This window comes from Convolutriloba macropyga, chromosome 11 (genome assembly GCF_964194025.1).
Source record: "Convolutriloba macropyga chromosome 11, txConMacr16.3, whole genome shotgun sequence".
Taxonomy (NCBI): Eukaryota; Metazoa; Xenacoelomorpha; order Acoela; family Convolutidae; genus Convolutriloba; species Convolutriloba macropyga.
This window is the reverse complement of record NC_134478.1, coordinates 2,544,386-2,562,309: the sequence shown is the minus strand read 5'-3', so window position 1 is coordinate 2,562,309 and position 17,924 is coordinate 2,544,386. Positions and strand designations below refer to the sequence as shown.

Below are 17,924 nucleotides of genomic sequence, written 5' to 3'. Positions count from 1 at the left end.
CCGATCAATCAAGTCTCTGATTTACAAGTACTTGAATGAAAACCATACAAGCAGCTACATAGATAACCTACAAAACGTTGTCAATGTAATCAACTCGCGTGTAAACAGAGTGACTGGTCTCGCTCCGAAAAAAGTGACCAAGCAACATACAAGCTTCTTGGTATCCCTCACATTGAACGAGAAGATCCAAAAACCAAAATTTTCAGTTGGTGAAACGGTTCGGATAAAGAGAAATATTAAAACCTTTCATCGTGGTTATCAGATACAATTCAGTCACGAGATATTTCGAATAGATAAGGTCCTCACACTCAACCCTCCAACATACCGTGTAGTTTCCCATGAAACAAGTGAAGCGATAGACGGCAGATTTTACGAAGCTGAACTAACAAAATATTCCGAAATTTAATATGACATCATTAGACAGCCTTAGAAGTTTTACAATAAATTTAATTTCAAACTCATCCACAAACACTTACCCCGGCAACACAATGGCATCTTTTACCAACTTGTTGCCAAAAACAATTGATATCAACAAAAAATTTGGCCGCTGGCAAGTGGCATTGCTCGAAATTTCATGGCCCGCTAAATTTCAAAACGTTACACAAGGATTACTAGAAACTAATCATGGGGAATCAGAGTCCTCTGAAGATGATAACGATGATCATGACGATGATGGCGATAAGGTAATAGAGCCAACAAGTGCTGACGAGCTCTACGTTGACATAGGCCGTCGTCGGCGTCGACCTACAGGTGCGACGGACAGTCCTGCAAAAATTTCCAACTCGAGATGCACAATTGACACCGGCTACTACCCATCGATTGATCATTTGATGAGCAAAATTTTTGTTAAGAGTTTTCGATCAAGACACGCAACTGATTGGCCTTACAATTGGTGTATATCAAGTCACAGTCAAAAGCTAAAAATATTGCCACGAGGACACCAAAAAGATGATTTCCAGTCTACAGAAAACGAGGAGGACGGTTTACTGACAGCCGCCAGCTCAAGTGAAGATGAAGGCCAACAGACATGGAACGGAACAAAACCCTTTGAAACACCATCCAGTATAGAACTCGTTTCCAGTGACCTTCAAAATATTCTTGGTACAGACATTCTTAAAGTTGGCGTCAACCCAAAATTTCCAGTTGACATTTCAGGTGGGCGCCATACAATGTTTGTCTATTGTGACCTCATACAGGATGAAATACTGGGCAACACTTTCACATCACTTCTTAGATCAATTGCGATCAACAGTACATCGCAGTACATAGGAAACTAGACGAGGTAGCAACTATTTGTCACCAATCCTTCTCAAACCTGCAGTGGAAAGATGTAGTCAAGTCATCATTTCAATCAATAACCATAACTATTCGCGATGAAACAGGCCAACTTATGCCTTTTCTATCAATAGGTCGCAGCTGGCTGACTCTGAAATTCCAACTTTTGCCCCAATAAAAATCATTTATCCCATTACGAACACAAAAATCAGTCGCTCATGGACGCACATTACGACGCTCAAATTTCAAGAAATCAAGACAATTTTGTTACCCATGTAGGCCCTGCCAGACAATTTGGTTCAGGTGCCGCTGGTCTTGGTGCTCTAGCTGTGCGTATTGGCCGTTGCACATTACCTCTTTTGAAAAAATACGCATTGCCGATTGCCAAGAAGGTTGGACGGAATCTTGTCAGTGCAGCAATTCCAGAAATTGGTCAGATGATAGCCGGAAAAAAGAAGCTAAAAGCTGTTGCGAAAGATTCGATCAAAAAATCAGTTTCAAAAACAATCTCGGACTCCGTCCCGCTCGCGTGCGGCGCCGAAAGGACCGCGCTCCACGCACGCATCGGGCGCCCGGGCCCGCGTCGCCGCGCCGTCCGTACGCCCGGTGGCGGGTGGGAGCCCCCCCCCAGGGAATTCTTATCAGCAAATACACGAGAGATAAGAAAGACAACCTCTCGCAAGCGGACTGCAAAAACGATCAACGGCAGCACTTTTAAAAATTCAAAAGCCAAACGCAGTCGAATTGATATTTTGTCAAACATAAAGTACTAAATGACCGAGTTTACGACCTTAGCAGCAGATATTGCCAACCCTGTAACAAATACAGCGCTAGATTTTTTGGAAAAACCCAATGTTCTTGTTAATTATGAAAGCGGATTCGACCAGGAAATCTACCCACAAGTTGGTTCTCGAGGTCCAACCTTGGATTTTCTGATTTGTGGAGATCAACGCAATTGCATCGACCTCAATTTTTTACAATTAGGACTTCAAGTGGCTATTTACACGCCCGATGGAAAAGATCGTATCAAGGCAAGCGACGCAAGCAAGGTTGTTTTTGCAAATAACGCGCTACACAGTCTGTTTTCACAAGTTGAAGTATACGCTAATGGAATTCTGATTTCGGACAGCAACAACACGTACCATCATCGCGCTTTTTTGGAGACCGAGTTGACAACAAACAGTGATAGTAAGGAGACTTGGGCAGCTTGTCAGGGATACACTTACGATCCAGAACCCTCATCAGATGCCAATAAAACAGAATGGCTGCAATACCGCTTAAAGGACACATTGACCGGCGACTACACGTTCAATTTCTATGGCTCTCTCTGTGTGGATTTTTTCAGTTGCGAAAAACTAATGCTCCCGGAAGTTGACATTTGAATAAAACTCTATCGCGCCAGTAATGAGTTCAGTCTGATTAGCTTAGGTGACGACTCAGACAAAATGTTTACAGCAGTTATTGAAAAAGCCTCGCTGTTCGTTCGCAAAATTACTGTGACCGAGTCCGTTCGGCTTTCAATTGAAAGGGCACTGCTAAAAGCTCCTGCAAGGTATCCTTATATAGAATCCTTGTGCAAAAGCTTCATCATGCAATCTGGACAAAACTCTTTTGTTAAAGAGTCCATATTTGGAACTGAGCCAATCAGACGCTTAACGTTGTGCATGGTCGCGAACGACAAGTTTAGAGGTTCGATGGACACAAACCCGTTCTTGTATCACAAGTACGACATGAAACGAATCGAAATAATACGCGGTAACGGCTTACCAATAGCAGGCACTCCCGTCGACACAGAGAACAATGTCCGCATATATCACAACAGTTTAACGGCTCTGGGATTTAAAAACGGTGGAAACAAAATTTCTCTGAAGGATTTTGCAAACAAATTCATTGTAACCTTTGATCTGACATCATCACAGGAGGCGTCTAAAAACCTCACATTATTCCCCGAATTGACAGGAGCACCAATAACCCTCAAATTATTTTTCTCTGAAGCTCTCCCAGAGGCAGTTGAACTTTTTTTGATTGGAGAAAGGTTCAGTCAGGTCTTTATTGACGCAAAAAGAAACATCTCCAAAAACCAAACTATTTTCAATGGATAACGTGTCTTTTAAGAAAGTAGCTAAAAAGTTTTGTCTCCTAAAGTTTACTTTTGGAGGCGTATGGTCGGCCAACAATTTTCCAAAAATAGCACAACGCAGCGCTCGTTTCCAAATAATAAACACTTCCCCTTCTTATATGAGGGGAACACATTGGATACTGATTGTTGCTATTCATTCAACCTTTTCTGGAACTACTACAAACTCAAATAAGAGGCGGCGTGGTAGAGAGAGTCATGTTAAGCCAGCAAAGAAGTCAATAACTAATATAGTAATTTGGAATAGCTTGCCAATTCCACTAAGTTTCTATGTCGATTTCTACGAAAGGGTGCATATTATTTATTCAAATTGTGACAAATATACTACTCATGAAATTGCCTCATCACCTCATCCACAATCCCAATCTTCCAATTTGTGTGGCATGTACTGTCTTTACACCGCATTGAAAATTTTTGAAAAAATTGGACATGCCTACTACAATGACTCAAAAGACTGCATAAGTGCGATGAAGCAATTTCGACACCTTGTTGAGAGCGCAGTTAAAAATACTGGTTTGATTAATGAAGTAAATTTAATACGATTTTTTAATAGCCGACTGCAGTCAAAACATACGTTCAAAATTATGTAATAAAAATTTGTATTTGACATTTCTAATTTCTCTAGTCTGAGTCAGAGTAAGGAACAATCAGCCTCGATCGCTTTGCAGGCAATACTTCAATTGAACAATTTTCATCATCGCTCTCGCCAATCAATTCGTCTTCTATCGCCTCATCATAAATGAAAGGGTTCCCAGTCCCACACTCTTTCTCGCTATCATCCTCTTGCTCATTGTCACTCAGACCACTCCAATTCAAAGTAGGTTCATTTTGATCGAACTCTCGCGGAAAGAACCCGGGATCAGGTGGAGCTAAAAAATAGTCACTATAAAATTTGTTCCAATTGCATTATTTAAAAAAACATTTAACAACCGAAAGATGAACTTGATGCCGTGGAGACAGAATCTGCGTCGTGGAGTGAGCTCTTTGAACTCAATTAAGTTCTTCTCTTCGTCAGCTGACAGTGAAGCTCGATCGTCGTCGTCGGTATCGCTTGAAAAGTCAGTACTGGTTGTGCAAGGTTATGGTGGCTCCTGGCCAAGACTATAATGACCGTACGGTAAAGTGTCAATGCCATTATCAGGAATAAACCGCTTGTCGTCGAAACAGCTCAGAGCTGTTTTATTTGTAGTGGTAACTTGTATCTGGTGATTAGCGGAATGTATTCTGGTCATTGGCGCCCTGCTGCTAACACCTGTTTGAAGACACTGGAGGTATTTGTCGTGATGAAGCGTTTTCTTAAGTACCTTCTGAACGCCCTTTGCACTCTGTTTAACACCGCTGACAAATTTGATACTATACATTTTCGATCGCAAGATTACACTTTCCTCCAAAACTGATCCATTTAATTCATCTGTCATTGTCAAAGGAACTTTTTTGTTTGTCGGGTCGAAAAGTGGATGAGATGTTGGATAGTCGCTCAAATCTAGCAAATGTTTGAACTCCTCCATGTCCTTATACAGATCATCAGTCTCTATGCGATACAAAAGTGAGTCCGTGTCCTTATACGTGACGCAAATTCGCGAACCGTATCTTGGTCTCATCTCGTTGTAATGAAAATTGTATAGTGCGAGTTTAGAAAGATCAAGGATGGCCGCTCCCACAGGCGTTGGTTTATCCCATTTAACAGTTGGCACGGAGAAGTAAAGGGAACATAAGTTGTCACTGATAATTTGGAACGATTTGAAATTCGGTTTTGATGTCAGTTTCGAAGCTTTAACCTGATCCGAAACAAACTGAATGTTTTTTCTGTTTCGTTTATTCTCCATGGTTTTCCCGAAACAGGCGTTGGACATAAGTTTGTAGAAATTTTTTTCGAAGGTAGTTGATGCCATTTTTCGCATAGAAGTGTTCTTTTCAATATAAGGACGCAACCAGTCTGACTGATTAAACTGGAGCACGCGATGAAGAGCAACCACTTTCAGTCCCTGTTCCAGATAAAACAACAAATTTTCAATATGACAGATATAATTCTTCTTATCAAATAAAGTTTCCACAAGCTTCGGAACAGATGCCCGGTTTTGAGCTAACTGCTTACTATAGGGTGACAACCAGTCGTCGCTAATAAAAAGTTTCTCCGGAGCCAGTGGAAAATCAGAATGATCGTTGTGAATCGAGGCGGGATAATTGAGATCAACTTCAACAAAGTAACCGACACTATCTTTGTTTTTATAAGTCTCAATGAGAGAATCAATATCAGCAAACTCAGCCCACTGGTATCCGTCTTTTGGCAGTTTTTTCATCATTATCCCACCATAAAGCGAGGTTACGTCTAAAAACGCCCCATAAACTGACTTTTGATCCTTGTTGTAACCATTCAGATCCTTGTTGTTTGCTCGAAAGTGGCGAAGGGCTCCTACTCCGTTGAGACCACCTCTGATTGCTTTTTCGCAAAAGAGGAGCATATCAACATCCGAAAGCAATCCAAGTTCAACGTCCGTTGTTATCAACATTGCGTCCCAGCTGAGATTCGGTGCACTGTAGAAGTATGCTGGATCTAGACGGTAAACATTAATGCACACTGAACGGAACAGTTCAAATACATCGGCCAGCAAAAAAACATCAGTTTCCAAATAAGCATCGTGGTAATCTCCAAAGTTGTCACAATTGAACAACTGATACATTTCAACAGCTTTCTGATGCATTTCCTCTGTGATATCTATCTTTCCTGTTAATGTGTTTTTCCACTCTTCACCGTAAACGGGAAGACCATGCTTAAACTTTTCAAAACAGTCCAGATAGGAGTAGGGAAAAATTCCTTTGCTTCTAATTCTTTTGAAATCAGCATCTGAGTATTGAGCAAAATGGCTACGAAGCAACGTAAGATCACCATCTTGTAACGTCTGAGCCAAAGAATCAAGACCTGAAGCCATAAAATTGAAACTATCGAGAAAACGTATTTCGTTTCGAACAATTTTCTCAACACCACATTTATTGATGTAGGTCTTAACAGGAACTTTAACCGAAAAAGAAATAAACGTCTTCTCAGTTCTTGATATTGCAGAGAGAATTTCGTTTTCCTCCAACACAAGGTACTTCACTATGTGATGAGCATCGTATCGCGACAAATTATGAAAGAGAACCGGTAAAAACGATCCAACTGTAACAGCTAAATTGCAAGCTGAGTGCGCCACTCCAAGCACAGTTCCAGTTAAATGACAGTGATGGACTACTTTCTCCTCAGTGATTAGAAAATTTTTTTCACAAATGCAACACGGCGCTGTCCAGTTCTCAACAAAGTCTTGTTTCGCAGAATTTGACATTTTTAGAAAGCGATAACGCTGTCGCTCGGTGTCCGCCCATTTAACCCAACTTCGCAAAGTACTCGTCAGAACTGAAATGCAGTCTTCTCCTCTATAAAACTTCTTTAGTTGCACGTTGGAATTCCTGCTGTCAACTAATACAGCACCGAAACTACAAGGGTACTGTTTTTCAACGACAAAACTCGAAGCAGAGCTTTCATTTAAGCCATTTCTGACAAGTTCCTCAACTGATTCAAAAGCCTCAGTTCGAACGTCGAGAGCCTCTAGATCCGCATAAACCACGAAAGGGCATTTGAATGTTTTTTGCCAATTTTTGAATTTCACCGTTGACCCTTCTTCAGGCATCTGAATAACTTGAGGTTGATGATGCTCGCAGAGAGATTTATGCAGCCTAAACTTTTCTCGCGCAATGCTCTGTAGACAACGCTCGCAAAATTTTCGTATATTGTTCTTTGAGTTGGCGGTGGCAGGCGAACGCAGCAAAACTTTCATAACACGATCCAAATTTTTTATCAGGCAATAATGCCAATTGTTTTCTTCTGCTAAAAGTAGCAAACTTATTCTTTTGGTTTTGCCTCTGTACTCGCTCAAATAAACAGGATAAAAATTTGTCTGTTCATAAGCGAAGACGTTGATTTTACGGTGATTATTTTTTTTAAAAGCCGGTATGTCAGTTAGAGCAACTGGCATTTTTTTCGGATTGTAGTGAAGTGCGCTAAAATTTTGACGGTAACTTTGAGGTCTTTCTTGATTTTGCTTTATAGGGAAAAGCGCAGCCAACACAGAGTAGAGAAAACAAAAATTATCCTTTAGATTCTTGATGTTCAGAACCGATTTTCGTTGATTTTCGAGTTCCGGCGGTGTAGCTATATATGATCCGGCTCGGAGAGGCGCAAACTTTGTAACCTTCAGCTCAACTAAATGCAATTTTTCAATAACCCATCCACTTCCAGCTGTGCAGAAAGCGTTGATTTTAGTAAACAGTTTATCGACGTGTGAAAAATATTCGTCGGCTGTTAAAGTCGTCGAGAGGCTTTCCATTGGACTGTGAAAAAAGCAAACAGTGCTATCATCGGTCAACGGCTTCACAAATTTCACTTCAATACACATTCCAAATTTGATCAATATCAGATCTTCCAGTTTGCTGTTGATGAAGTCAATGATATCACTTTCCTTATTAACAAGAAACTCAAAAGGGTCAAAACTGGAGTCTCCTGATAATTTCAGCCGAAAGGACTGGAAGTGCTCCCGAATAGCTTTTCTTTCACGCTCTAATAAAAGATTATCGTTTTGACAAAGATGAGCAGGATTTGTTCTGGCAGCAGGAGCAGTCACTGAATGCTCATCCGTGCAGTGTTTCTGCCATGCGTCCTGTTGACCGAAAAAGGTCTGACATGTGTTGCATCTTACTGAACGATCAAACTTGTGCACATTCTTTAGGTGACGGAGTAAGTTTTTGGCAAGCGTAAAAACAGTTTGGCAATGGCCACATCGAAAACTCTGATCAGGCAGCTCGGAATGTTTTTGATGCCTATGCAATAGAAAATCTTGTCGTTTCGCAAAGTCTTGATTACACAAATTGCATTTCACCATAACGCCTAAACAAACTAATTAAATCAATTTTTATTATTTATTCCTTGTAGGAAGTGGCTACAAGGAAGTCTCTGGCGTTGTTCAATTGAACAAGCCAGAAAAGATGCAAGGGTCCAGTTTATTCAAAACCGGGAGTCCAAGCATCTTTTTTTGTTTAATTCCTGTAATGGAGGATAGTCGGAAAACAGACTTCGAAAAACATAAGTTTTTCGAAATCTATTTCCCAACTATCCCCCACCCGACTTCTGCTTGGTCCCTTTGACGAGAGGTAGCCAAGACTGACGGAAGCCAGAAGGAGAATTCAGTATCCTTAGTGATGTATAAGAAAACTACAAGAAACAAAAAGAACAGAGTCAAAAATTTTGAACATCACTCTGACGCTCAAAACATCAACTCTGTTCTCTTTGTAACTTGCAACTTTCTCACATCAAAAAGCATACTGATTTCAGTAATCTTAGCGAGGTATAAGAAAGCTGCATATAAGAAAAAAAACAAAGTCGAAAATTTTGAACATCACTCTGAAGCTCAAAACCTCAACTCTGTTTCCTTTGTTACTTGCAGCTCCCTCACATCACAAAAATTACGGATTCCTAATTTTTGCTTTTTCTGTTGTAATTTTTGAATGCTTTTAGCAGTACTATCAAGACCACGAACTATTAATTTTGAGAGCACATCTCAAAATAGCATGCCGATCTGTTTTTGATTAGCAATTAAAATCAAACGGGACTCAAAGTTTCAGACTTTTGGTCAATATGCATAAAAATTTCAGTAACTTGACGGATATCGGTAATTAAACTCAAATCTTTTTTGAGAAAAAAAGCAGGAAGAGCACAACTCTTCGTATTTAACTAGCTAAGCATAAAGTTCATTTTGTCAGCCAGTCCGATAGATTAACCAAAAGTAAATGTTCAATTCAAGGTATGAATCGAAAAGGAGTTAAAATTTCACTGAAAAAAAGCACCAAAAATTGTTGATGCGTGTGGGCTGACAAACCAATGCGAAATTTTTTCTGAAAAAAAATGAACAACCCAGTGAAGTTCATATTCAGCGATCGGAAACTTTAAACTCAAAAATAAGAGCTCAGCTCTGGAGTCTCCTGATAATTTCAGCCGAAAGGACTGGAAGTGCTCATCCGTGCAGTGTTTCTACCATGCGTCCTGTTGACCGAAAAAGGTCTGACATGTGTTGCATCTTACTGAACGATCAAACTTGTGCACATTCTTTAGGTGACGGACTAAGTTTTTGGCAAGCGTAAAAACAGTTTGGCAATGGCCACATCGAAAACTCTGATCAGGCAGCTCGGAATGTTTTTGATGCCTATGCAATAGAAAATCTTGTCGTTTCGCAAAGTCTTGATTACACAAATTGCATTTCACCATAATGCCTAAACAAACTAATTAAATCAATTTTTATTATTTATTCCTTGTAGGAAGTGGCTACAAGGAAGTCTCTGGCGTTGTTCAATTGAACAAGCCAGAAAAGATGCAAGGGTCCAGTTTATTCAAAACCGGGAGTCCAAGCATCTTTTTTTGTTTAATTCCTGTAATGGAGGATAGTCGGAAAACAGACTTCGAAAAACATAAGTTTTTCGAAATCTATTTCCCAACTATCCCCCACCCGACTTCTGCTTGGTCCCTTCGACGAGAGGTAGCCAAGACTGACGGAAGCCAGAAGGAGAATTCAGTATCCTTAGTGATGTATAAGAAAACTACAAGAAACAAAAAGAACAGAGTCAAAAATTCTGAACATCACTCTGACGCTCAAAACATCAACTCTGTTCTCTTTGTAACTTGCAGCTTTCTCACATCAAAAAGCATACTGATTTCAGTAATCTTAGCGAGGTATAAGAAAGCTGCATATAAGAAAAAAAACAAAGTCGAAAATTTTGAACATCACTCTGAAGCTCAAAACCTCAACTCTGTTTCCTTTGTTACTTGCAGCTCCCTCACATCACAAAAATTACGGATTCCTAATTTTTGCTTTTTCTGTTGTAATTTTTGAATGCTTTTAGCAGTACTATCAAGACCACGAACTATTAATTTTGAGAGCACATCTCAAAATAGCATGCCGATCTGTTTTTGATTAGCAATTAAAATCAAACGGGACTCAAAGTTTCAGACTTTTGGTCAATATGCATAAAAATTTCAGTAACTTGACGGATATCGGTAATTAAACTCAAATCTTTTTTGAGAAAAAAAGCAGGAAGAGCACAACTCTTCGTATTTAACTAGCTAAGCATAAAGTTCATTTTGTCAGCCAGTCCGATAGATTAACCAAAAGTAAATTTTCAATTCAAGGTATGAATCGAAAAGGAGTTAAAATTTCACTGAAAAAAAAGCACCAAAAATTGTTGATGCGTGTGGGCTGACAAACCAATTCGAAATTTTTTCTGAAAAAAATGAACAACCCAGTGAAGTTCATATTCAGCGATCGGAAACTTTAAACTCAAAAATAAGAGCTCAGCTCTGGAGTCTCCTGATAATTTCAGCCGAAAGGACTGGAAGTGCTCCCGAATAGCTTTTCTTTCACGCTCTAATAAAAAATCATCGTTTTGACAAAGATGAGCAGGATTTGTTCTGGCAGCAGGAGCAGTCACTGAATGCTCATCCGTGCAGTGTTTCTGCCATGCGTCCTGTTGACCGAAAAAGGTCTGACATGTGTTGCATCTTACTGAACGATCAAACTTGTGCACATTCTTTAGGTGACGGACTAAGTTTTTGGCAAGCGTAAAAACAGTTTGGCAATGGCCACATCGAAAACTCTGATCAGGCAGCTCGGAATGTTTTTGATGCCTATGCAATAGAAAATCTTGTCGTTTCGCAAAGTCTTGATTACACAAATTGCATTTCACCATAACGCCTAAACAAACTAATTAAATCAATTTTTATTATTTATTCCTTGTAGGAAGTGGCTACAAGGAAGTCTCTGGCGTTGTTCAATTGAACAAGCCAGAAAAGATGCAAGGGTCCAGTTTATTCAAAACCGGGAGTCCAAGCATCTTTTTTTGTTTAATTCCTGTAATGGAGGATAGTCGGAAAACAGACTTCGAAAAACAAGTTTTTCGAAATCTATTTCCCAACTATCCCCCACCCAACTTCTGCTTGGTCCCTTCGACGAGAGGTAGCCAAGACTGACGGAAGCCAGAAGGAGAATTCAGTATCCTTAGTGATGTATAAGAAAACTACAAGAAACAAAAAGAACAGAGTCAAAAATTTTGAACATCACTCTCACGCTCAAAACATCAACTCTGTTCTCTTTGTAACTTGCAGCTTTCTCACATCAAAAAGCATACTGATTTCAGTAATCTTAGCGAGGTATAAGAAAGCTGCATATAAGAAAAAAAACAAAGTCGAACATTTTGAACATCACTCTGAAGCTCAAAACCTCAACTCTGTTTCCTTTGTTACTTGCAGCTCCCTCACATCACAAAAATTACAGATTCCTAATTTTTGCTTTTTCTGTTGTAATTTTTGAATGCTTTTAGCAGTACTATCAAGACCACGAACTATTAATTTTGAGAGCACATCTCAAAATAGCATGCCGATCTGTTTTTGATTAGCAATTAAAATCAAACGGGACTCAAAGTTTCAGATTTTTGGTCAATATGCATAAAAATTTCAGTAACTTGACGGATATCGGTAATTAAACTCAAATCTTTTTTGAGAAAAAAAAGCAGGAAGAGCACAACTCTTCGTATTTAACTAGCTAAGCATAAAGTTCATTTTGTCAGCCAGTCCGATAGATTAACCAAAAGTAAATTTTCAATTCAAGGTATGAATCGAAAAGGAGTTAAAATTTCACTGAAAAAAAAGCACCAAAAATTGTTGCGTGTGGGCTGACAAACCAATGCGAAATTTTTTCTGAAAAAAAATGAACAACCCAGTGAAGTTCATATTCAGCGATCGGAAACTTTAAACTCAAAAATAAGAGCTCAGCTCTTTCGGTAAAAAAAAAGAGCTTCGCTCTTCAAGAGCACCCAGCATAAAGTTCCTAAAACCCTCTTTCTTTCCCTCATACCCGCATATCCCATTTCATCAGTTCACTATATTGACCAACCCATACCCCATTTTCTTGATATTAGTATTAACAATAACGTGAACGATTCTCACCTCACAACTTTGGATTATTAGTGCTACCGATTTTGGAAAATATCATAAATTCGATTCTGATTGTATTTCAGAATTATTTCAAATTCGACAGAAAGTTAGAGAACGGAGTAAATTTTTCTTGACTGCTCAGCAGAGGCACAAGTTTAGGAATTAGGACCGAATGAAAGAAGTCTCCGTTATTTGGCTCATATATTTGATATTGGTATCACCTGCTGATAAATTGATACTATGTTTGTTCATGAAGAAGATGGTTGTTGGTATTGAATGTATCTAGTGAAAACTTGTTCACGCCGAAAAGATAAATTCGACTTATGCAGGCTTAAGTCGCACCAAATTAGGTGGTAACACAGGTTTTCCATATGCACGGACCTAGACAAAAAGCTATAAAAACGCCAAGATATTTCTGATTTACGCGACCATTACCGTTATCAATAAAAGATTAGTAGTATAAAAAGGGCTCACGCAGGTACCGATTCATCTCAACAAACTCAAATTTTAATCAAACCGAATTTCAAAAAAATCAAACCGAACTTCAGTCCCAGTCGATGATGGAAAGTGTCTCTGGTGGATACTTCTTTGAGTATAAAACATCAACCCGCCTTCTTCGAGTTGCGAGAGATGAATCGGAGAACGGGAGCAATATTGAGATAACGCTGTTTAAGTTCGCAAATGACGAACGATATCTGAACCAGTCAGTAGTGATACCCGAACACCACTTCTCAGAAATAATGGACTCTTGTACTCTCGAGTCTGATATACTGAGACTAATCTCCGAGGGTAAATTCAACACAGAAGGCCGAATCGTGATTAATTTCAATGTCTGCGAACGCATGAGCATGGACAGCAAAAACTGCGAAGTGATACGAGACATAAAGGGTAATATTTTATATAGGTTCCAACTAATTAGGGTTTATTGTAGAATAGCAATCTGCTTATTAAAACTGTGCGGATTGGTAGAGGTGTTCTGATATGAATGTCTAGATATTTTGTTTCTATTTAGGGTAATATTTCATATATGTTCCAACTAATTAGGGTTTATTCTAGAATATCAATGTGCGTATTAAAACTGTATGCGGATGGGTAGAGAGGTTCTGATACATAAATGTCTAGACAATTTTGTTTCTATTTAGATACAGACAACACGTACTACAGATTTGCGGTCAAATACTTCGACCCGCAGGACATCATACTGAGTGTGTTCTTCTACCTTAAGAAGTTCAGCCTCAAAGGTGATATGTGGGCATTGCAATACACAGCCATTCATCTACGTGAATTTACAGCCCTGATGCTTCACCATAGAAACTATATGAGGGCTAAGCGAGAGAAAATCAATAAGCGTTTGATCCCGATTGCCGAAGTCAAACCAATGAAAAGAATGCGGGAGACTGAAAGCGAAAATAACCCCCCCGAGGTTGTTGATTTAGCCTCAGAGGATGATATGCCTCTGATAAACTTTAGAGACTCAAGAGAATAATTTTGAAATTATCATTCGCAAAACAATAACATTAAATTTGATTATTAAAAGCATTGTTGTATTGTTCCCTGTATTTAATAATCATAGCTGTCTTCTTGCTACAAATTGTTCTTAATTAGAAATCTTGTTTGAAAGCTGTACTATTGTATGCGCGAAAGAGAACGGTTAAGATTTTCGCATTTAAATTGTAGCATTTCTTAGTCTTTGAGTCTACACTAGATAAAAGGCGGCAAAGATAGAGATACCAAAACGTGCAGCAATAAATGAGTTTTAGCTTTTATCTAAAACAACAGTTTTTGATTCAAAATCAAATTTACCCAGAAGCGGTTTGGTAAATTGAGCACACAAGACAGAAGCAAAAAGGACCAAAAGCAAATTAGTCAATTTGCGATATGTCAAACACAAAGATAAAGCAGTAAATAATGGGCCATAAAACGAACTTTGTATGAACTAACCTTGATGAAGTTCGGTATATGATTGCCAAAAACGTTTCAAAATGATGCTCCTGTAGTACGGTGGTTTAGGCTAAAAAAGTATGAGAAACATATGAAAGCACTAAAAGATTGGGTTCGAGACTAATAAGTGGAGGGATCCTTTTTCTGTGCGGTAGACCACCCCATTTCTCACTACTAATGATATTGGGAACGCAATGTAGAGCTCAACTACATTAATCGTTTCATCTTGGGATCTAATTTAGCTTTCTTTACATCAGCAAGTTCTTAGCAAAAAAACTGCGCAGATTTTGTACGATAGGCCACTGGTGAAAACAATGAAGAAAAGAGGACTATGTTGCGCCTAGTATAATTCAATTGTTGTCTTCGAAAAAATTAGATGAATTTGTTGATTTTCATGTATTATTTGCGATTCGATGGGTAAGACATAAGATTAATTAGTTTTTTCTTCGACGCCTATGTAATGCAGCTTTTAATGAGAACATTATCGATCATTGTCAAAATAAAGAGCAAATATGGCGAAATCTCTTGATTTCACCATTGTCCAAAATCTCGTATGCCAAGTAGAGGAAAATCAGAAGCCGCAGTTGCAGATTGTTTTTTTGAAAACCGAAACGAATTTCGCAAAATCAAGCCCTGTGAACTCATATATTTTACAACAAATTATAGTAGTAGTAAGACTAGCAGTAGAACAGGATTTAGGTCGAAGCCTTGGGTTATAAATTGAAGTCCAATTTACAGTAGTTTAAAGACGTTGTTGCAATGACCACATCTGCAATGCAATCTCCACGTACATTTATTCTTTTCATTGAGGTTTTTGCAGAAAAAGGTCCAGTTAATGCTGCTAATTGTGTTTTTGTTGAAATCGAGCCCAAAATGTTGATAAATTTTTGTCACTTTGATAAAGAGACAATTGGTGCGGAAGAAATTGTCACCAGTGCGGGATAAGCGATTTTCGCCTTTTATCTGTCCTAGAGCGAATCGACGTGTTTACACAATTTCTATGTTTGCGGTGAACCGTTTTCGAGTCCACCTAATGATGTCCTAAGTGACAAAATGGGAGGCCGTCGTGAATTTCTGTATTACCAAATTGGCAAAACTTTCAAAAACTTTGAACTGTCGTAGTAGGTTGAGTTGTCGTTTAGTATCCATCTTGTTACTGTCATCTGAAAACTTTCGAATGTTTAATGTTGCTTTTGCTCGGCATCCAAGCAGCTGAGCAATAAGTTAGAATTGGCACACTTGTATGCGATGGCCGCCGTGTTGGCCGACAGAGCATTTATCCGACGACCAAAAATTGAGAAACTTAGCCGAAATTTTAATTAAAATGAGCGATAAAATTTATTCTAAAGCTGCGATTGGCCAATTTAAAACACTATTTCGTAAGCGGACAAATATACCGCAGTTTTTAATCAAAGAGCGTAAAGAAGGCCTATCCGTGTTCGCAACCTCCCCCATCAGGGGGATGCGGCCACGGAGAGGTCGGGTGGAACGCCACCCGCTCGCACACCAAGGAGACCAATGAGACCTTTTTTTGACCAATTATGATAACTGTCGGCTAAATTTCTCATTTTTCCTTGTCGGCCGCAGTGTTTCTCTTAATTGGAAAAAAGGACTTGAGTGCTTTTGAATTACTTTGAATCATTAAGCCAAGATCCGGCTGATATTCAACCCGTTTTAGCTCTGTGCTTTCTAAGTTTGCGTTCAGATTTCCCTAAATGTTTAGTAGTAAAAACTGAGTCTGGAAAACTGTTGTCAAATTCACGTTTTTCTGTAAACACACACAAAAACATGTTAAAAGCTTCAGGGATTTGGTCTTGGGAGGAAAAGCATGTATAAAATGTGACTACGCTAAATAATAGCGTGGTGCCATAAATTAATCCTTTATCAATTAACTCCGTGCAATTCATCCCCGATGTATTAAAGGGTGATGGAGGCACACAACTTTAACAGAAGCGGTAGAATAAAATCTGACAAGCTTTACTAACGGATATATGAGGAACATGGACTGCCATAGCTTCTGAGCATGAATTAGCTCTACAATACAGTAAAATAATGCGAAGGCCACTGAAACTGGGAGAAGCAGCAAGGCAGCAGTTGAAGCCCACGGAGTGTTGACAAACTTTTCTTCAAATAATGTAGACACCTAAACGAGGGTTCCTGGGTTTTACGGTATCTGCCTAAAGTCTATTAATTTATAAGAGATAAGAATAAAAACGCATTTGATGAACGCTCAAATATCGTTTTATGGCATTAACTTTTTTGGACTGAGTTTAATTTTTGTGTTTGAAACTAGTCAATAATATGTGGGTTATATGTGAAGTTAAAAAGGGATTTACCAACCTGAAAACTCAATAAATATTGTAGACGGAAAACTATCACCAGCACTAGAAATGTTAGTGAACTCCAGTCAAACAAGTGAAAATTGACGATATATTTACTGGGCCCATTAGGTAACCACCATACTGTTTTGTAGATATTGAGGTATACCAATGATAAATTTAGTAACAGAAACAAAGCGAACAAAATTTCAAATGTTATTTGTCCTTCTTGGGAGACATCCAACACCTTTTGTTGTTTGGCCCGCAACTCTCGAGGTCCTGAATAAGGTCGCAGCTGATGTGGTCTCATTTCTGTTAAAGATAAATAGGTACGCTGTCAAACCATGTTGCCTGAAATTAATCTGGTATGCTGGTAAAGAATCAAAAAAGACGTAAGAAGTCTGCAAACTGATACACCATTGGAGGACGCAAATAAAACGGGATTATACCCCCCCCCCCCCCACCAGCTTAGTGGTCAGAGGATTTATAGCCCCCAACATCATGGTAAATATAACAGCAGGGATTTGAAACTAATGGGAATTAATAATTGGCAGTTAATTGATTGCAATAATTGATTGGTGACTATCTTAATTACAATAATTGATTGGAACGATACAATTAATTGCGCAGTAATCGGAGAAAATGGAATAACCATTCTCCAAGTTCAGAAACCGGGAAGTAGAGAAGATCCCAGATTACGAACTTTTCACAGATCGTGCGTAATTTGACATATTTTGCTGAGGAACTTTTTGTCTTACAAACTTTTCGATTAAAAAATGGACTGCTTCAGATGCTTAACTTTTGGGTAACTCAATGCAAAATTGTTTTAAACACTACGAAACAACCTTTTGGTAGACAGCCAAATTCACAAGATTAATTTTAATTGATCAATTATTGCAATAATTGATTTTCACGTTTTGTCCATTATATTAATTGATTGTTCCTCTTTTTGTCTAGACAATTAATTTTTCTAATCCTCAGTATTATACCACAATGATGGGCCATTACTTCACGGCGGGGGGAGGGGCTATATTGTGAGCATCTTCATTCCCCCCCCCCCTCCCGTGCGTTATGCTCCCCCAATTACAGAGCACGTGTCAATACACAGTAAGTCATTGTGTAAAAATACCACGTGCATCTGAGGAGGTGCAAGTAATATGCACCCACTTAAGTCTCATACTTTCAATTCATAACATCATTGTTTTGCATATTTCAGATGCTGGTTCCATGCAGTGTCCCAATC

General features: G+C 38.9%; 1 protein-coding gene across 1 annotated transcript in view; it reads right to left on the bottom strand.

Annotated features, from left to right (window-relative positions):
• Positions 1-17,052, bottom strand: part of LOC142349984 (transmembrane protein 39A-like) — a 34,390-nt gene extending 17,338 nt beyond the window's left edge. The window contains exons 1-2 of the mRNA XM_075401860.1: positions 16,704-17,052; positions 16,349-16,506 (exon numbers count right to left, since the gene is read on the bottom strand). Of these exons, the coding sequence (XP_075257975.1) occupies positions 16,349-16,506; positions 16,704-16,991 (446 nt within the window). The 5' untranslated portion in view covers positions 16,992-17,052. The remainder of the gene's footprint in view (positions 1-16,348; positions 16,507-16,703) is intronic.
• Positions 17,053-17,924: the final 872 nt, after the last annotated feature.